At 34.0% G+C, this 21825-nt stretch overlaps 1 protein-coding gene across 1 annotated transcript; it reads right to left on the reverse strand.

Moving 5' to 3' along the window:
* On the reverse strand, positions 1 to 5016 carry LOC148193892 (uncharacterized). The gene is made up of 11 exons (XM_088096014.1): positions 4577 to 5016; positions 4319 to 4429; positions 4152 to 4249; positions 4004 to 4045; positions 3288 to 3428; positions 3133 to 3209; positions 2726 to 2814; positions 2228 to 2349; positions 1739 to 2145; positions 1549 to 1660; positions 1 to 1149 (listed from the first exon to the last, which is right to left on the reverse strand). Exons 1-3 carry the CDS (start codon positions 4844 to 4846, stop codon positions 4211 to 4213), a joined length of 420 nt encoding a protein of 139 aa, XP_087952140.1. The 5' UTR covers positions 4847 to 5016; the 3' UTR covers positions 1 to 1149; positions 1549 to 1660; positions 1739 to 2145; positions 2228 to 2349; positions 2726 to 2814; positions 3133 to 3209; positions 3288 to 3428; positions 4004 to 4045; positions 4152 to 4210.
* Positions 5017 to 21825: the final 16809 nt, after the last annotated feature.

Consider the following 21825-nt stretch of genomic DNA (forward strand, 5'->3'; position numbering starts at 1 on the left):
TGTAAAATAATTCTAGAGGGCTTAATTGATCCCTCTCACAATCTTCTATTTATAAGAATAAATTGATACACAAGTACATGATAAATAGAGTAACCCTAGACACAATATAATCATGATAAATAGGGTAATCCTAGACACAATATAATCATGATAAATAGGGTAACCCTTGACACACTATAATGATGATAAAATAGGATAAATATCCTAACACTTCCCCTAAAGCTGGAGCAAACAAATTGTATGTACCAAGCTTGGAACAAATAAACTCAATCCGAGGATCCCTTAATGACTTGGTCAATACATCTGCGAGTTGATCGTTTGATCCAATAAACTCAGTACATATTTCTTTGGTCAACAACTTTTCACGAACAAAATGACAATCAATTTCTATATGTTTAGTCCTCTCGTGAAACACGGGATTTGATGCAATGTGGAGAGCAGCTTGATTGTCACAATACATCTTCATAGTATGGATGTCACAAAATTTAACCTCTTGAAGGAATTGTTTCGCCCATATAAGTTCACATGTTAGTGATGCCATTGTCCTATACTCGGCTTCCGCGGTTGATCGAGCTACTACATTCTGTTTCTTACTTTTCCATGAAATAATGTTTCCTCCCAGAAAAACACAATATCCTATTGTAGACCGTCTATCAATAGGTGAACCTGCCCAATCTGCATCACAATACCCAGAGACATGAATGCTTCCTTTATCTTCATATAACAATCCTTGCCCGGGAGCCTTCTTTACATACCTTAGAATGAGAATGAGATCATTCCAATGGTCAACACATGGAGCCTGCCTGAACTGACTAACCACTCCAACTGCAAAGGATAGATCTGGCCTTATAATAGTGAGATAAATCAGTTTGCCAACCAGCCTCCTATACCTCTCTGGATCGGAGAATAATTCACCTTCTTCTGTCCTTAATTTCTGGTTTGGGTCCATGGGACTGTCTACCCGTCTACAATCAATCATGTCTGTTTCTTGTAATATATCAAGAGCATACTTCCTTTGGGAGATTACAACTCCATCTTTTGATTGCGCTACTTCAATGCCTAAGAAGTATTTGAGACTTCCAAGATCCTTGGTTTGAAAATGTCTACACAAGTACTCTTTTAGTTGAGATATTTCAACAGCATCATTTACTGTAATGACAATATCATCAATATATACTATTAAGTAAACACATTTCCCGAGAGAAAAATGACAATAAAAAAATTGAATAGTCTGCTTCACTGCGTTTTAGCCCAAATTTTTGAACAATGGAACTAAACTTTTAACTAATATATTAAAAATATAATTTTTATGTTAAAACAACAAATTTATATCGAAGGGGAATATTAACCTTGTACATAACAGCCAACAAATCATACCAACTGACCTAAAAGCTAAGTTGTTAGTTGTTAGAAAATAAATTACTCAATCAGAGGGCAGAACATAAATCTGGAAAACACTAGCACAACCAAAACTTCAAAATAAATTAGTTTATTGAGAAAAGACATGAACAAGTTCACACTTAATATCCAATTATAATGGTCATTTACCTTACTATCTTCTACGCGACCACCAGACAAAGCATCTGAAATATAGGCCCTGTAAAGTAGTTTCAAGTCTTCTATCTTTCTGTCACCATCATACTCACTGCCTATATCAAAACTGAATTGGAAAACATCAAGAATTTAGATTAAAAATAGAGAAGAACATACACACACACTGAATAATCACATCACTTACCAACTAAAGAAATTGGACCAACACCACGCACGGGCAAAGCGATCCACATTTGGATGATTCTTAAATGAGATAAGTGAATTATTAAATTCCAGTACCCTATCAAGCTCTGCAACTACTTGGCTAACTCTAGGAATGAAAAACTTAAAGATGATCGGATATTGAAAATCATATTTTTGCATCATTTGTAAAAATTATTAGTAACTCTAATGAAAAAATGTCCAAAATTATAAATTTTCAACAATTGATGAAAATTGGCAATGAACTGATCCCTCAAAAAAGAATATTTTAAGGTAGAAGAATCATGAATCTTACACTGCTCTGGTGCGAGATTCAAGTATGCCAATTGCCAACGAAATATTTTCCTCAACCAATTTCCTTGCGTGCTCTCCAAACAGGTTCTCAGCAAGCTTCAATGGAAATTTTCCTTTAATTAATAAAAAGATTACACCACACCAAGGAACTATTTGATAGCGAGATAAAGGGGTTTACCCCATACAAGTTGAAAACTATCTATGACTTATGAAAGAAGAAATAATGAAAATGAACCCCATCAGAGAGGCGACATAAACGTTGTGCTTCTCTCAGTGCAACAAGTTGTTCTGCATCAATATCTGGCAAGAAATTATAGGTTAGCACTTCTTAAGCAAACCTAATTTAAAACTTCTAAAAATTGCTATAAAAAGAATTCATTAATTTGGATAGCAGTAATTCTAGAGAATTACAGAATAAGATATAATATATCAGATAAATACAAAGTTTAAAGGCAAAACTTAATAAGAAATAGATGCACTATAATAAAAAAGGGGTACCATTTACAGTCAGTTCTCCATTACTATATACATATGACTGTTAAAAGTGTGCAAGACAAACTTGCATTAATAAGCAAAATTTTAAAGCATATAATTGTGACTTTAGAGAGTTAGTTGATCAACTTTGATACAGTAATAGAAAACAAAGATCAAGTGGTATCACTGACTACACAATTACCTCTGCCAACTGATTTCAGCTTGGAAGCATACAAACGTTGTGCATTGTCACGTACAACAACTTCAATACGGTAAATAGATTATAGCCAACTAGTCAAATGAAAAATAACAAAAAAACTGCAATTGTCACGAAGTAGTACTTTCACGAAGTAGGCAATTAAGACAGCTGCATGTAACTCAGAAAATTATCTATTGCCTCTCTTCAGTGCAGAAATTTATATGAACAAAAGAATAAAAACTAATTTAGCCTAAAAAATCTGTTTACAACCTTGCTCCGAATAGAAAGGTGTTTTGGATACGCATACACATAAATCAGGATAAATCCAACATTCAGAAAAACGAAATAGTTGATTACATCTTTAATTACAACCAAATAGGTAAAAAATAAATAAATCACTTATAACGTACCTGTTGGCGGGAAGATGCAGAAAATCTAAGATCATATTTTCAGCACTCTTCTGGCCATTGACATGTTGATCGGAGAACTACATATGAAAAGTAGCAAAAGACTGATATAGAATAAAAATGCAACAAAAACAGAAAAGTATGGTTCACTCTCTTACATGATTTGTTGGTGGAAAAACTTGAGCTTGATAACCCATTGTGGGAGTATTAAGGACACTACTCTGAAGATGTTACCACATGCAACTTTAGAATACACATGTACGTATGGTATTCATAGCGATATATCCACATATGTCAAACTCCAAAAAAAAAAAATTACAATATCGTATCAAATACCCGAATCCTGGAATTGTGGAGATGCACATATTTCAGCAGAAGAATAAATAAGATGGACATATTTCTGTGCGTTTTTTTTTTTTTTTTATTTCAGCAGTAACATGTAATTCAAAACATGTCATTTCCTTTCTGAATTAAACAAGTAAACACTTATAGTATTGAGAAGAAGATTCTATTGGAAAAACGGAGTGATTAAAAAACCATTACTATACTTACACATAAAAGTTAAAAATTGATCAGGTTATTAAGACCCTATTTGAACAAATTCTCAGTAACACAGATAAGAGTATAAAATAAAAAAGTAAAATGAATTAAACTTCTTTAATAAACTAAAATTAGTTTTTGAAAAAGTTAAAAATTAAAGAACCTTTCTTAAATTAGCTTACACAAAAATTAAATTAAAATCATAAAAGAAATTCAATGAAATTCATCTTTTTCATTTTATTTTCCTATAAGTATTTTTTTAGAATTTTATTCGAACAGAACCTAAATACAAAATGAAAATCTACATAGCAAATACAATATTGCAGTAGCATACAAGATAGCCTCTGCTTCATTTGTCTCAGCAGCTTCATGAAACCTACACATGAACAAAAACTCGTCATTGCCAAAAGAAATGGTGTAAAAGAAAAAAAAGATTAAAACAATAATTATGATCTAGACAAAACAAATTTAATGACAATTACCATTTATTACACTCAATCTTCCCAGTACCATCATCAAGCACAAACGTAACATCAGTAACTCATTCGGCTTTGTTGCATACCCTTCCTATAAGAGTAACCTGAACTCCAATTGTCAGAGCCTCCAAACTTTAACCAAATTAACCAACAGAGATTCAAGGAGAACGTACATGATTAACGTCCACACCGTCAACAATCAAATTGGCTTTATCATCGTTTGTTTGAAGCGCATCGTATATTTGCTTCACTGTTAGAGGAAGCAAGGACTGAGCATCGCAATTCTACAAAAACAATAATAAATCATAAAATACGACTTCAAACCACGTCATTTTCTCAAAAAACTTCTAATTAAAAGAAGAGCAAAACCCTAGGGATTTATTAGTGTTGAGGGAAATGAACTGTATCAATTCGAACATAATGGTGATTACCGACACAATCGAACCCGGGGAGAGAGAGGAGGAGAGCATCGAAGGTTCGGAGAGCCAAATTCTGAAGTCCTTGAAAAGGGGAACGGTGTCGTCGACATGGATGATTTTAGTGACGATCGCGGATTCAGCGATGAGAGAAGGGAACTTTCTAGAAGCTTCTTTGCATAAAGAGGCATGCTCTTGTGCTTGTTGTTGCTGCGTTTTGGAAGGCACAGTGGTGGCATTCGACGATAATAGCGAATTAGAAGCAAAGGAGAAGAAGTGCAGCATGGAAGTGAAGACGCGGGCGAAAGTGAAGCAATGATTTGGCGAACTAGAAAGGGTCGCAGCGTTAGAGACGTTGACGGTTTTGAACTCTGCGCTGAATAGAGGAGCTTGTCGAGGAAGAATTAGAAGTGCAGCGTGAAAGTGAAGATGCGCGCAGAAGTGAAGCGTGAAAACGCGCCAGAATATTCCATACCGGTTTTAAGGGTAGTCGGTATAAAAAATGAACTTTTATACCTGTTTGGAGTCTAATCGGTGTAAAAATGTTTATCTTATTTATGATATTGCTACAACATCATTTTCTATGCTTGATAAATTTTAACAAGTATAAACCGTAGTTATAAAAGTCTATTTTACACTAGTGTGTGCACTAGTAAAAAATCGGGTTTTTACAGCGCACATTATGCCACGGTTCAACGAAAACCGCAGCATAATGGTGCGCGGTGGCAGTTTTGTAAATAAAACGAACATATATGCCGCGGTTCTACTGGGAACCGCGGCATATACCCCAGTCAACCATTGCCTTTGACGCCACGTATGAATAAAAAATTAAATAACAGAGTATATGCCGCGGTTCTCTGAACAACCGCGGCATATACCCTGCCAATTTATTGCAGGTGCTGACTGGGTCAGAGAATTTCAGAAGTTACAGGGGGTATATGTCGCGGTTCTCTGGGGAACCGCGGCATATACCCCCTGTAACTTCTGAAATTCCCCAGAAGGCAGTTGGGGAGACAGTTGTGTTGAGCACGTTACAGGGGTATATGCCGCGGTTCTACGAGCAACCGCGGCATATTCTCCCATCTGAAATTAATTTAATATTAATTTGAAATATTTCGAGGTATATACCGCGGTTGCCCGCTGAACCGCGGCATATAGTTTGAAAATAATTTCAAAAATGCCATTTAGGATAATTTTTTTAATCAGTATATGCCGCGGTTGGGGGTTAAACCGCGGCATATACCCCTATTATACCGCGGTTAAGTAGGGAACCGCGGTAGATTCCCCCGTTCAGAGTTAAAAAACAAAACTTGGAACAGTGTCGTCGTCTTCGCGCAAGCTCTCTGTTTTCTTTCGCGTTTCTTCTCCTCCGAACCACCCATCACCTCAGATTTCGCGTTTTTCACCGTTTAAACTCAGAATTGTTCGGTCATTATTCATTTTTGACGATAAAAACGAGTTTTAGCCGATCAAAATCGTGATTTCGTTGCGTTTTTCACCCTCACCGCCGTCGTTCCTCTTCCAGGTATTTATGTCCTTTTGCATTCTTAACGTTATTTCTTCATTAGTTTTGGTAATGTATGAAGTTTCTATAGTTTTGGTAATGTATGGTATAATTTTTGCTTTAATTTTGATAATGCATGAAATTGTTATAGTTTTGGTAATGTATGGTATGGTTTTTGCTATAGTTTTGGTAATGTGTGTTGTAGTTCTTGTATTATTTATAAACCTTAAAATATTATTTATGTAATATTTAGGAATATGGATCGAAATTGGATTAATTTACCACGTATTAGTGCTGAGTACGAGAGAGGTGTAGAGGAATTTATACAATTTGCGCAACGTAATGAGGGGAGAACTGATGATGAAGTGAAGTTTAGATGTCCTTGTGTGAACTGTTTGAATGGGAGAAAGTTGAACGCAACTCAAATTAGAGAACATCTTATATGTACATGCAATTCGGTCAGATCATGATGAGGGAATATACATATGATGAATCCATATCTTTATGTATGAATTTTCAATTTGGATACTATTACATGTTTTGTTAATTTATATGATATTACATAAGTCTTGAAAGAAAATTTAATGTTGTTATTTATTTTGACAGATATATGGCTGATCATCCACATTCTTCAGGGGATGAGGCTCCCCCACCCAGATCCACTAGAGGACCCACTAGGATGAAACAACTATTAATCAGGAAAAATAGTGGTGAAAGAACTCCGGTGAATGTGAATGTCACCACGGGTGTGGCAACTGGCCCCTATGCAGATGACTTCCGATCATACCTTGGAGTAGTGGCACGTGATAAGATTAGCATTCTCATTCCATCTTTTGATCATGTGTCCGAGGGTGATCGGAACATTATTTGGCAAGATATATTGGTAAGTTAGTTAATAGCATTTGAATTATAATTTGTTTATATTGATAATTTTGTACTAATACAACTTTATTATGTTTTTTTCAGATGACATTTGACATTCCAAATGTCCCAACACTTAGAAATAAGTGTTTGTCAACTGTTGCAGAAAATTTCAGAAACTTTAAAAGCAAGTTGACATCAAGGTACATCTTTGGACACCTTAAACATAAAACTCCATGTAATGCATATAAGTCCATTGATGAGGAGACTTGGCGGGTTTTTAAAGAGAGTCGGATGTCAGAGGAATGGCAGGTTAGTGTAGTTCATATTATTCAATTCCTCATTAAAAAATATATATCATATGAACTCATTAATTAATGTGTATGTGACAGGCAATTAGAAGCAAAGCACAAGGAACAAGTGCTAAGAACAAAAAACCCCACCTATTATCTCGTGGTGGGTATAGGAAGCTTGAGGAGAAAATCCTCAAGCAAAAGGCAGATGCTATACCACCATCTCAGAGTGGTAGCCCTCCTCAGCCTCCTTCTCCACCGTCTAGACATGAGAAATGGAAGTTGGCCCGTATGCGACCATCGGGCACCTACTCTTCCGACACTGCACGAGAGATTTCTGAAAAAATTGTAAGTTATCACTGTTCCTAAAATAATAAATATTGTCATTATACATACTACATTAAACTATTTAAAGAATAATGGTGTTTTGTAATGTTACAGGACGCCTTGGTTGAGCAGAGCTCCCAAGGCCAATTCACTCCAGAGGGTCGCCAGGATATTCTTGCTGCTGCAATTGGACGACCTGAGCACCCTGGACGTGTACGTGTTGCAGGTCCTGGAGTAGGCATTACGGATTATTTTGGGAGCTCTTCTCGTCAGCCTTCATATTCGTACAGCGATACACAAAGGATGACAGAAGAGATCACAAAAAAGGTCCGACAAGACCTTATGCAGGAGATCAGGGCCGAGGTGAGGGCTGAATTCCAGATGCTCTACCAGGAGCAGTTTCAGAGCATGCGCCCGATGCAGTCTCCTATAGAGGAACATGTGGTCCCTCCCCCTCCCACAGGTAAACTTAATAAACATTTATGTGCAATTATTTCTATCTCTTGTATAATCTAACATTTACTCTGACAGGGAGAAGCGGCAAAGGAAGTTGTTCCGCATCAGCCATCCCAGAGGATGACATGGACGATGGTAGTCCATGTCTGCTATACATTTTAGAAGAAGATGAGATGGTGCTGGTAGCTCGTGGAACAGAGTTTAGGTCAGCGACTGTATGTCATGGTATGCAACTATTAGAGGATGAGGTGAAGGTCTCAGTGGATGAAATGATCATGCCAGATGCCTCGGTTCCACTGTCCACGGAAGAGATTTTCACTGTGGAACAAGCATATAAGTCGTTTATCACTTGGCCTAAATTTTTGGTTAAACCAGTTTCTGACCCCTCGGTATGAAATTCTTCTTTACACTTCTCAATTTTAAAGGTTTTTGATGTCAAAACTTATCTTATCTTTTCATGTAACAACAGACGCAGGAACAACAGAAGATTCCTCTATCTGAGGATGACCCTCTTTCTTCATTGCATCTACTTGCTGACATCCTTGATGATAAGCCTTTGGAGGTTCAGTATGATGCTAATGTATTTGGGCATGGCTCTGAGGTCCCAATATACCTTAATAGCCAAGATGTCCGTGAGCTTGCGTCGGGAACACAAGAGTTGAATATTTCAATTATTCAACTATGGACGATGTAAGTCTATGACCAATTATTTATATATAAAATTGATTTATATATCAAGTATCCTTATATCAAAGTTAATTTTTGATTTCAGGTATATGTTTGGGGTCGCTAATAAGTTGGGGCGTTCTGATGATTATGGATTCATTGATCCCCAAGAAATTCATGAATCAAATGATTTTGACCATATCAACATGAGTCTGATAAGAAGTTTTGGAAGGGGCAAGAAAATATACTTTTTGCCTTATATATCCGGGTAAGTGAACTTTGTTAACATAATAATGTTCCATATGTGATTTTAATATTTAATAGTTACGTTATTATGAATTTCAGGCGCCATTGGCAACTTCTTGTTATGTCTGTGCAAGACAACTATGCTTTGTGGTTCTGCTCATTGCACAGGCCTCCTCCCACACAACTCAGACAAGCAATTGATTGGTAAGAACCTCAATGTTTGGACTTTCTTTGTTATATAACTGAATGCTAAAACATTTTTTTATATACAGTTCTATTCCAGCAAGTATGATGATGGACGGGAGATCAATTGCTAAGAGTAGAAAGATTGCTTGGATTTCTCTCAAGGTTTGACATATGCTAAAGTCTGACTTTGTTATAATTGTTTTATAACAAATGTTATTCACTAACTATTATCAACTGTGATGATATATTGTAGTGTAACAGACAAAATGGGTCATATGAGTGTGGATACTATGTAATGTATTGGATGACCCATATTGTTCGTTCTCACATCACAAGAAGCTGGGAAACGGTAATATTTAACTTTAACAAATTTTGATTTTTTAACAAATGTTGAATTCATATACACTAATTAAAATGAATTGTCTTTTGCAGAGATTCAAGACTACTACACCAGTTCCTGAGAAGTCACTACTATTCATTAGGAACGCTGCTGCGAAGTATATAGTTAGATTATACAATAGCTCTTAGATTTAGATTTAAACAATGCATTTGATTAGATAGAATTTTCTTAGACTCTCTACTTTATTTGATGTTGAAATACATTTGAACATGTGTTTGTTATGTTGAAATTGAATTTCTGTAAATGTTTTTATATGCAGGTCTGTTTTTGTGGTAATGGATATCACAAAAACAGACCTGCAATTTTAAAAAACTGCAGGGGAATATGCCGCGGTTCTAACCACAACCGCGGCATATAGTGCTTCGTTTTTTTTCACTAACGAGACATATGGCCGCGGTTTTGACACTAACCGCGGCATATTCGTCGGCCTATATGCCGCGGTTGAACCGCGGCATATAGTGCATTTTTTAAATTTTTTTTTAAATTTTTTTAGGGTTTAGGCAGCGGTTCCCTAGACAACCGCGGCATATTCCGCAGCCTATATACCGCGGTTCGAACCGCGGTATAAAGTGTCTGACTTACTACCGCGGCTGAATATGCCGCGGTTCAAGAACCGCGACGTATAGTGAAAATGAACCGCGGTAAAAGCCCTTCGCTGCACTAGTGGTGTGTTTGAATGAGAGTCTAAAATTTTTATATAAAGACTTCACTCAAAGACACCTCTAAAAATCTATTGTCAAACTTTTCTCGTTGTGATAATCGATTATCGCACTTAGGTAATCGATTATGCATTAAATGAATGTACAACGACAAAAAAATATGCACAAAAACTCCAACGACTAGTCGTGATAATCGATTATTGTAAGTCATAGTCAATTATTAATTGTTGGTAATCGATTATTCCATAGCCCAGTTTAAGATTTTAGCAATTGAAAATCTACTTTGTGATAATTGATTATCTAAGTAGCTAAATCCAAACATATTTTAAAACATACAATATATGGAAACAAAAACTACTCTAAGTCCTATACAAAATTCTACTTATTACAAAAGCTTTTCACAAGCAATATAAGTGTTTATAATGATTTTGCAATGTGAGTTATTGAGATTTGATTTAGGCATATCAAAACTTCTATGCTTTCATGATTTTCCTAACAATGTCCTCCTTTTTTATGATGATAAAAAACTCCTTGATATTAAAGCCTTTTAATAACTTGTATTATACACAACTTAAAGAAGAGAGAGTGTTAGTGGACTTAGAAAAATTAAATCAAAGCTTTAAACAATTTTTCTCCCGCTTTTTTTTATCATTATAAAAAAGAGTTGTGTAAAAAAAATACTCCCCCGTAATATAAGCCATAAACAAAATAAAGTAACAATAATTTTTATTAAAGGTAAAAAGGAAGCATAATACAAAACAGATATAGTAAAAGAAATTTAAAACTCATCCCTACCTTGACCATCCATAGGATTGATGTAATCTTCTAAGACTTGGACCCTAATATCTAGATTTCTAACAAGAGTGCATACTTCTTCATGCTTAGTGAAGAGTGGACATTTCAGTGAGTTGCATAGATAAACTTTCAAGACTAAATGAGGAGCTTATAGAAGCAAGCTCAGATGGTCTAGCAACGTTAGGGGAATCTACCATGGGTTGGTGATGGCAAATACTCTAGCTAGAACAAGCCAAATCTAGTAACAACCAGGCCATGTCAACGTGGAGCTCACGATTGTGGTGTGATTTACAGAAGGTGTGGTGGATGATGGTTGTAGCTCACGATTTTGGTGTATTGAACGGTGAAGGATGAAGTGTTTAGGGGTTCTCTAAGAGAGATTGAGCCTCTTAAGTTGCTAGAGGAGGCCACTTGAGTTGCTCTAGCCTAGGGTGACCTTATAAGAGGTTGTGTGCACAAAACGACAGCATAAATTTACTCTATTTTCAAAGGTCATTATATGATGGAGAGCACCTCTATTTATAGGCTAAGGCGTCTCAAAATGGGCAAAAACTTAAACCTAAAAGAGCCACCTTGGTTGGCTTGGAGAGCAAGGAGAAATCCTCTCCAATAGAAGGGAAATGAGTGGCAAAAATCTTATCAAATGAGAGAGTGACATGTGGGCACTACCTATGGAAAAACTTTACATTCCTAGAGTGACACATGGCCAATAACTACGGGGAAAACTCTCCAATGGGAAGCCTCCACAGGCCTCGAACGAAAATGAGCTTCCTTGTTTTATAAGCTTAGCCAAAATGTTGACCACTTGGTCAACACCTCCATTTTGGATGTCCAATCATAGTCAACTTTGGGCCTTAGCCCTTTGTTGACTTGTTTGGTCAAAATCCTATTCTACTTGGCCTAAAATACAAGACTCAATTGAAATCTTACATTACTATGCCTATAATACAAAACCTAAATAAAATCTAGAGTACTTGGCCTATAATACAAAGGCCAAATAAATTCTAGACTACTTGGCCCAAAATACAAGGCCCAAAATTATTCTAACTCTACTAAATTTTCATGATGGCTTAAGATGACCGAAGAGAAAAAGTCTAAGCCCATCTTTCATAGATGCCTCCAACTCTTCATGGGTATGCCATTAGTTGGTCTTCATCTTCATCTTCTTGATTTCCAATATCATCACGATGGGTATAAATATTACCCTATGAGAAAAATCCAATTTGGCATAAAGAAGTAACCCCAATTTCACTTCCATTATGCATGCTCTAAGAGGGTTCTCCAGATATATCAACTCCTTTATATTCAAAAAAACTCCTTGATACCAAAAGAGCATAGGGGAGAAGATATTGAGGATACATCTTTGCCTTCAACATGGTGTCATTGGTACAAAAATAGCGTACAACGTCGAATATTTTTGGTTTTTAACGACATATTCGCATTCGACGTCATACCGTGAGACGTAATTTTGACGTCGAACACCTACAGCTTGACATTACGCCTTTATATCCACGTTACTCTATAGAGTTTGACGTCTAATATATGAATAACTAGTTATATTTAACGGAAGATTTGGCATCAAATGTAAGGGGAAGGACGTAAAGTTGACGTCATGGACAAAGATGTATGATGTAAAGTTGACGTCCATTTATGTAGGTCGATGCTACTTGTTGTTTATAGACACGTCGGATATTAAAGTGCTTGAAGTTTAATATTTGAATAAATATTTATATTTACAGCAAAATTTGGCATCAATTGGAATGGAATGACGTAAAACTGACATAACTTGGACGTCAAAGTTAGCCGAACGACGTCATGTTTTTTTGATATACACGTCGAGCAGAGAATGGACATCTAATATTTGAATAAATATTTATATTTAAATGATGACACTTGACGTATGTTTAACGTCGAAGTGGTTTATACTTGACGTTACATTTTGATCGTACATCCACTGTATTATACGAATGACAATCAATGCATAGTACGACGTTAAGATTCAATATGAACGTCGAATAGTGTATAGTTTGACGTCACATTTTGTTTTTTTTTTTAATTTGGTTCGTTATAGCTCATTTTACCAAACTTGAAATATAGAAACCAATTCTCCAATTCATATATTCATAGAATTAATTAATTTAAACCATGTTATCATCAATTCATCAATTCCAATTAAATAGTAAAACTAAAATGTTAAAAAAGAATGGCTCAATTTCTCACACCAAAAGGAGGGGTGAATTGATGAAGTATAAAATTTAAAACTTTCAAAATCTTTTTCACCAAAAGAGATGCCTTTATACTTTTCTTGAAACGCAAGTTAAAAGATTTTCAATGCAGTTAAAATTTAATCGAATGCGTAAAAGTATAATCGAATGCGTAAAAGTATAATCGATTGAATGTAACAGAGTAGGGATAAGAAAGATCAAACACTAAGTTTTTATACTAGTTCGGCCAAGCCTACATCCAGTGTCCTTCCAACCACAGAAAGCCAATGCACTATAATGATCAAGGTTTCTACAAAGTTTTTATAGAGACCTCACGTCAAAAATATAAAACACCTGTCTAACCCTCTAACCAAAATATAGGCAGTATACAAACATACTAGCAGCAAGAACGCAACCTCAAAGTCAAGAACACAGCACGCCATTCTTCCTGTAATCACAATAGAGAACTCAAACCAATCTTCAGCAGATTGTAGAACTTGATCTTGCAGTAGACACCCAAATGTGCAGATAGATCAGTCTTTGAAAACTCAACAATCTTGCTCTTGAAGAAATCACACCTAGTTGATCACCACGGTCAAACTAGTTTCTTGAAGTTCTTTCTCTTTCTGTAAGCTTTGCAATTTTCTGTAAAAGAATATGAAAATGTTAGAATCACAAAGTCTTTTTCAGAAATCAAATTCGTGTCAATATATAGATGAACTCGTATCAGACGCAACATAATCGACTTTGCTACTAATGCAGTCAAATGCATCAATTCAGTTATAACAGATAGTAGTAGTCAAAGCACTTAATTCAATTCACAATTAATGCAGCCGAATAGCATTTATCACTTGGTTAACATATTTAAAAATATAGCCGTTGTCACAGTTATATCAAGCATTAACAGATTTCAAAACAATAACAAACTTAATCGAATACATATCGCATCGATTATGCAACAGTGTTATGCAACGTTTTGAAAACTTTTCTCTTTGAAAAACTCTCATAGCACCCTTGAAAAACTTTGTGCAAATACATGAGTTTTAATCGATTCACCCCATAATGTAATCGACTTCAAAATGTTGTTTTGCCACACATTTTAAAGTTTAACATTAGTGCTTGTGGTTTTTCATCCAAAAACATATGTCATGCATACATGTATAAAATCACATATATAACATAGTGAAATGCATTGAACAACACAACAATCAACACAATCATGTTCTCATATACTCATATAACATGTAAGCATAGAACATGTAACACAAAATACACATGTGTTATTAATTATGTGTTGTCATCATCAAAAACTCAAATATTACTGAGATTGTGGGTTCAACTAAATCAGTGCTCCCCCTATCAACAATCTCAACAATCTCCCCCTTTTTTGATGATGCACAACCATGATTAATAATCAATCATGTTACACAAGTCAATAAAGGTTATCAATCAATTACCAGACAATAATTCTCCCCCTTTGGGCATTAACAAAAAAGGTAAGCACAATGGTATTGATATACAAATAATCAAGCATATAGAGATGCATGAGATAATCATAAAACAAGTAATGATGCTCCCTCTGTCATAGATATTCACATGAAATTGAGATAATTTTCTCCCTTACATGAAGACATGTGAAATATATCAATGATATGCAATGCTCCCCTTGTCATTATGCATATTTCAATCTCAAAATATAGATGCACAATGCAGTAATCAGAGTATGTCAGAGCATTTTATCAGCATGTAATAATATTGTATCAGATCATATATATCGGAGTAATAACATAGTGATACTTATTCAATCAAACAACACATTTTAATCTCTTATCATCTCAAATATTTTATGCAGCAGATAAGCATAGAGATATAAGAATAAACAATCAATCATCAAATAAAACAAGATCTAAAGATATCAAATATTCCAGTTTTGGAATCTTTAAACAATCAATCTTTAATCGGTTTGATCTCAGCCAAAGTCGATTTCTTGTTGTATCATATTTCATATTATCCAGTTTCATCCAGTCAACAAGTGATATTCCTACAAAACCTTTCAAAGTCTTTCCAGATCAAGCATTTTAGAACCAATGTTATACAGGAATCAATGTGTGAGTATGCAAATGTATGAAAATAACAGTAATCAATGATTCATTCGCATACAAGCACAGAGTAATCGATTTCAAGTTTTATGATTTATTCAATCACAAATTTATTTAACTATAAATTTTGATTTCATTGATATTAAATAAAAAATACAATCAGATAAAAACAAAACAAATATGACATATAGAACCATCTATTACAAAAGAACACAAACTAAAACATTACAATCAGAACACTAAAGAACTAAAAGACTCAAAACATAAACACAAGACTCAAGATGTGTAATTCCAGAGCCCTATTCCGAATCAAAAGAGTTCTTAGAGTCTTTATCAGACGATACATCTTCTTTTTGATGTTGAGCATTGTCAAGTTTTCTCTCAATGTTTGTCACCCTTTCATTTAGATTTCTGAACTGGTTAGCCACAAACCTCTCAAAATTAGTTTCAGGAAGAAAGTTGGTTTTTTCTTCATTTACAGTAGTGTGCTACCTGAACTATGGACCAAATCTTCTTCCCCTTTGAAGCACCACCTTCTCATTGTCTTTACTAACCCAAGAGACGCAACATTGTTTCAGTTAACCACATTTATGCAGTTACATGAGCATTTATGCTCTCCATCAACATTCACACCTTGAAGAATTAATATCCTGCTAACCAGAACTGCATATGGCAGATAATGTGATTGACTTAGGGCAGCTTCAGTCATGTGATCTTTTAAAACCTCCACCCAGTTGGTGAGAATCTCATCAATTAATTTATAATCAATATAACATGAAATGAACATATTCAATTAAACTAATATAATGAAATTCATTTCAAACATTGAATTGTGTAATAATATTTAATACATAATTTGTACATCAAACCATATATTAAATCCAAATATAACATTAACCTACACTACATTGTAGTCAAGTTTTTACAATTTACTAACACTTAAAATAAAAGAAGTCCACTTAGTTCTGATGTCTTCAATGTCCGGAGCTTCCATTGGAGATGAATCATTAAAGATCTACAAATAAAATAATTAAGTTAGAACAATTTTGTAATGACCAGTTAGATAAGTATTTAGTTAGTTTTTTAGCAGTCAATGCCAAGGGCTATTTATATACACCTTTTCTTAACTCATTAAGACACCTTTTAAAGACAAAACCATAATGGAACCACCAAACTCCACAGTGAAAAATACCTAAGATGCGGTAACTGACTTTAACAATAAAATGTTAGCTAAATTGAGATCGAAACATAACCTACTATTGACATAGGAAACAAGTGTCCTAAATATGGATACTAAATGTATATACATGAAGGAATTTTGTAGAAAACTAATAAAAACTTCATCAAAGTGACAAGGTGTAAGAAGCAAGAAATATTTCAATTAGTTTACACAAGTTTCTATTGTTTAGTTCATTATCAAACTTAAGTACCACAATAGAAGCTAGGCTTAGCAGAGGGTACAAATGTCTTTTGAACAGGAACATTTCTTGATGATCTGATAAAACGTTGAGTAATATTGCAGAGAATGAAATTTGGCAAAAAATCGATTTGCAACTCTGACTAAATCTAGCATGGATAAAGAAATTGATCAAATTAAATTGAAAACAGAGCATGTCATGACATTATTAATTACCACTAAAATAGTGGTTTCAGCCGTCAATACGAAGGTTCAATATTAAAAGATAACAGGAAATTAATTAACAAAGTTGTGCAGAGAAGAAAGGGAGACTTCAAGTTAAAGTACATCTTTAGAGCTCAAAAGACGAACCTGTGAGGCCAGTCGACTAGAAAATGGTACAAGGGAGATGTTCTCTTGCATCTCATTTAACATGAGACTGAAAGAGTCAATAGAAAGATCTCTAGACAGTAGTTCATGGGAATGCTTTAAGACATCCAACAACCTCTCTAATTCCTTAAATAAAGTAGTCAAAGTATTGCTTTAGTCAATGAACATTGAGAAAAGAAAAATAGTTCATAATTGTAAGCAATGGGAAGTAGTAGAGGTAAAATCACTAACCTCTATGGCACAAAGATCCTGGCATTCAAATCAATCAAACAAAAACTCAATATTTTCACGGAAAGCTTTGTTAATCCGTTCAGTGATCAAACTACACAAATTAATCATCCTTCCAAGAAGCTGTACATAGTATATTTAATCACGTGAGAGAAACCGGAATTATGACATCCAGCAGAATGTATGTGTGTGTGAGAGAGAGAGGGAGATCATATAAACTGAACAAGGAATAGACCATGAAAATAAAAAGAAAATTATAAATCATGTAAGCATCTATCTTAGTCTTCATTATTAGTATCTTCATTAGTTCATTAGAAAGAACCTACTTTTAAACTTAATAGTTTTTCTAGAATTGTATTTGGCCTAGTCTCCTTTCAAAGAGAGAAGTCCCAAAAAGTGAGACCAAACATTACGTTAGCCTATTGGCATCCAAAAGCCACTTTGGAACCTAACTAATCAATGTGGAGTTAGGTTGAACAATTAAAGCAGAAACACTCCCAGCAACTGTTTTTCCAAGATTTCAAACCAGGACTTTTTGATAAATAAACTCTGTTTACTCATGGGAAGCCTTTTCTAAACATGACTGTAATCAGTATGAAACCAAATCCCAGGGGAAAAATAGGCTAACAACTTATTCCTGCTTATAATAGTACACAACGTTATCTATTTTGTATACGTTCTCAAGTTATAGAAAGTCACATCATTCCAAAGTCACTTGATGATAATCAGGTTTGGATCAGAAAATCCCTTATATGTATTAAAAAAAGAAGTAATAAAACAGTTAATCTTTTTTCACTTAATGTAGGGCACATTAATCTTGGTTTGATAAACAAGTTACTAGTGGTAATCATTAATAGAAGTGTAGTAATGATGTAGATTAGAAAAGCAACTTTACTATGTTTCATATTTTACGACACAAATATCTAATAACCTTTCAGCATTATTTTTTATTAGTGGTGAGAGTTGATAAATTATATCAAAAGAAACAAAAACTTTGAATCGGCAATACATATACCTTGTGGCGATGATACGAATCAACTGCAACATTTCCATTACTTCTGTCCTCTATCTTTTCTGCATGTTAATTACCATATCAACAATTGTGTATAATAAGAAAAAATCAGACATATATATATATATATATATATATATATATAATAAGGTTAAGAAATGAATATCCAACAGCTATATTTAAAAACCAAAATAACATATTATACACGTTGTTTATTATGAAATCGTGGAGTCAATAACAGTGAGAGGAAAAGGTGTGTGAAAGGAGACATATGATACACTTAATATCAATATATACTAACCCTATAACCTCCATCAAACATAGCATGAAATGCGTCTGAAGATGCAAGCAGAAAAACTCCGTGAGCACAAAATCGTTTGCCTGCAGCAAAGAACAAAAACACCAAGTTATCTACAAATGTCAATTGCAGCTACAACAACACTGCGTTCTAGGTGAATTTTTTCTCCAAGCAAAAAGGTTTAAGAAAACAATGTGAATGAAAAACCATCTACCTTCAACTAGAAATGTAACGTCAGACAAGGTAGCATTGTTTACGTACTGCTCTCCCAAATAGACCTATAAAAAGAAAAATCTAGCATCACAGGGATTAAAACTTTTGAAAATACCAAATGGATCCAGAATTATTAAAGTGTAATGCAAATTCTAGAAGAATGTAGAAGCTCCTTAGATAGAAGAATTGAAATGTAATACAAATTCTAGAATATTCTAGAAAAACCTAAGATAGGAAGAAAAATCAAGAATATTCCACTACAAAAAAGAAGGGCATTGCCGAAGGCCAGGAGCCCTCCGAAACAGCCCAAAACCGTCGGTAAAAGGTAATTACAAACGGCTTATCGACGGCCAAAGAGCCCTCGGTAAATCCCTTGTCGCTAACATTTACCGAGGGCTTCCGCCCTTCGGTAATTACCGAGGGCCAAAAGCCTTCGGTAATTACCTAAGGGCGTTCTCAATCTTGTCCTGTCATGCACCACTGGACTTTGCATTTGGAAACATAAACCTGCACATGCCAACCTAGAATCGAAAATTGGAGCAAACATTTATACATAGTCACAATCTCAACATTTATACATAGTCCAACAACAACCTTTAACAACAATAATACCTACTTGACATAAAACAATATCTCCAAAAGCTATAAACTACTCAATCAGATTAACAAATGTCAAATAGCCAAGGATTTTTATGCAGAATATACCATCAAAACAACCAGATTTTTATGCAGGTTATACAGCAAAATAGTAAGGTATTTTTGCAAAATTTTACACCAAAACAGCAAAGATTTTATGCAGAATTTACAGCAATACAGCAAAGCTTTTCTGCAGAATTTTGTAACTAAGACAGCAAATGTTTTTTGCAGAGTTTTATAACTAAAACAAGAAGGTTTTCTGCAGAGTTTTATAATTAAAACAACAAGGTTTTCTGCAAAGTTTTATAACTAAAACAATAAGGTTTTCTGCATATATTGACTCCAATTCAGCAATTAAGATCATACTCCCATTTAGCAAACAGATAAGTGCAGTGCAAAAATCATTTACTTCAATGTTATATCAATTTTTCATGCCTATTTAAACCATTTCTCATGCTTTTGCACATTCTTTTTATATCAATAATACTTATGCTTGCTTAACATAACACTTACTTTATCCTTTTCATTATATGTTAACTTGATTCCATACAATTAACTTAGCTTAGATATTATATGTGATCAACATAACATACCTATTTTTGCTTTGACCGAAAGTTATACTTAGTAATTCATACCAAGTAATGAGCCACATATCAAACTCTTAAGTATGTGAAATAATCACACCCTAGACAATCAAGATTCAATCATTAACCATAAACTACCAACAAGATGTTGTAACATGATATAATTCCATTCAAATACATACATATATATATATATACATATATATATATATATAAAGCAATCTTTTCAGTAATTATACATTCACACCAAGCAAATGAAATTTTATTAACTTCCATAGAACTTAGTCAATCAAATGTAAAATGAGTTTCAGTGAAACAATTTACTATGTTAACAATCAAATTCCAGATTTCATCAAAAGAACTCAATTAATTCACCCTTACACTGCATTTTAACAAAACACACAATTATTTCCCCAAAAGTAATTAATATTATACTTGCAAAAAAGTGATTTAGCCAGTAAGCCAACTAATGTACAATCTTTGAATTCAAATTCACCAGTACTCTATATGCTTTAAACACTTGTTCTATTAACAATCCTAATAAACATAGAGCATAAAAGGTCTAATTACTTTAACTTCCTAACCAACAAAATCATGCGTATAGATACACAAATTCTCAATGAAAGGGAATTTAGTTGTTTTACCTTTGTGGTCAAGAAAGACCAAATAAAACTTGGAGCCAGATAATGCCATATAGTGCAACTCCTATTCTTTGATGACTATTGTTGAAGAGGTTGTTGAAATTTTTTATGGACATGATTGCTCCAACTGTGGCAAGCAGCACAACAATCATCTACTGAATAGAAATTCAAAAGTATATATATCATGTTAAAAAGGAAAATGGCATCAGTGAAAGAAATACTTTAGACATAAAAGGTTATTTAATAAAATGCCTTTCTCGTCCTCAAAGTATCCACATATGTCTTTTTTCAATAAACTAGGAGGTAATCACCAATGCATAATCTCATTAGCTACTAACAAGCTTTAGGGTAAAAAATGAACTAAAATTCGGAATCTAACAGTAAATCAATGCTACAACTAATCATATAACACTTAAGTGTTGGAGACTACATTTAATAGACTATAAAATATTCTATGCCCTATGCAAAGTCACATGAAAAGGTTTACTCCTTAGTATCTTTGAAACAAACACTTATGTTTTAGAAATGCTTATAAATAACATTTAAAAACGAAATATGACTAAAAACTTATTTTAAACGTTATGAAGTCTGCAACATGTTCAGCAAAGAGATTGTTTCTCACTAAAAAAAATTAAGAATCATGAAATATATATATATATATATATATATATATATATATATATATATATATATATATAAAGTTAAAACTATAATATACAAATTTAGTTCCGAAGTATGTTTGTTATTTCTCTTGAAAAACTAAATGATCACTTGTAAAGTTTAGTGGTAATTCTCTTGAAAAAAACTAATGTACAGTGAGTACATGGTTAAAATCATTTTCTGGCTCGAGCAAGATAATCATCCACTTTCTGTGATATAGCATTCTCAAAGTAAACCAGAACCAAGTACAAGAACTTAAGGCACAATACATGGTTGAGGTCATTGTTTCGTGTGATATAAAAGCATTTTAAAGTTAACTAGCTGGATTATAAATGGATGAGTAATTTAAAAGTTATCAGACAACTATTGTTTTCATACACGACTTCCATGGTGATACAAGTAATACTAATACATTACATGGACAGTGCAGTGACTTAGACTGCCTCGCTGGTTTATAGTAGTTAATATAAATTATAGTACACATAAAAATAGGTGACTTCTAGCATAAAA

This window comes from Vigna umbellata, chromosome 8, assembly GCF_029865625.1.
Source record: "Vigna umbellata cultivar VRB3 chromosome 8, Vumbellata_1.0, whole genome shotgun sequence".
Taxonomy (NCBI): domain Eukaryota; kingdom Viridiplantae; phylum Streptophyta; class Magnoliopsida; order Fabales; family Fabaceae; genus Vigna; species Vigna umbellata.

What these genes read in the sequence shown, in the direction of transcription:
- LOC148193892 (XM_088096014.1), bottom strand. Translation starts at nt 4,846, where the DNA reads ATGCTGCACTTCTTCTCCTTTGCTTCTAATTCGCTATTATCGTCGAAT. An exon ending in CCCCGGGTTCGATTGTGTCG is followed by an intron (nt 4,430 to 4,576) that starts GTAATCACCATT and finishes TTGTTTTTGTAG; the next exon opens with AATTGCGATGCTCAGTCCTT. An exon ending in ACGGTGTGGACGTTAATCAT is followed by an intron (nt 4,250 to 4,318) that starts GTACGTTCTCCT and finishes ATTGGAGTTCAG; the next exon opens with GTTACTCTTATAGGAAGGGT.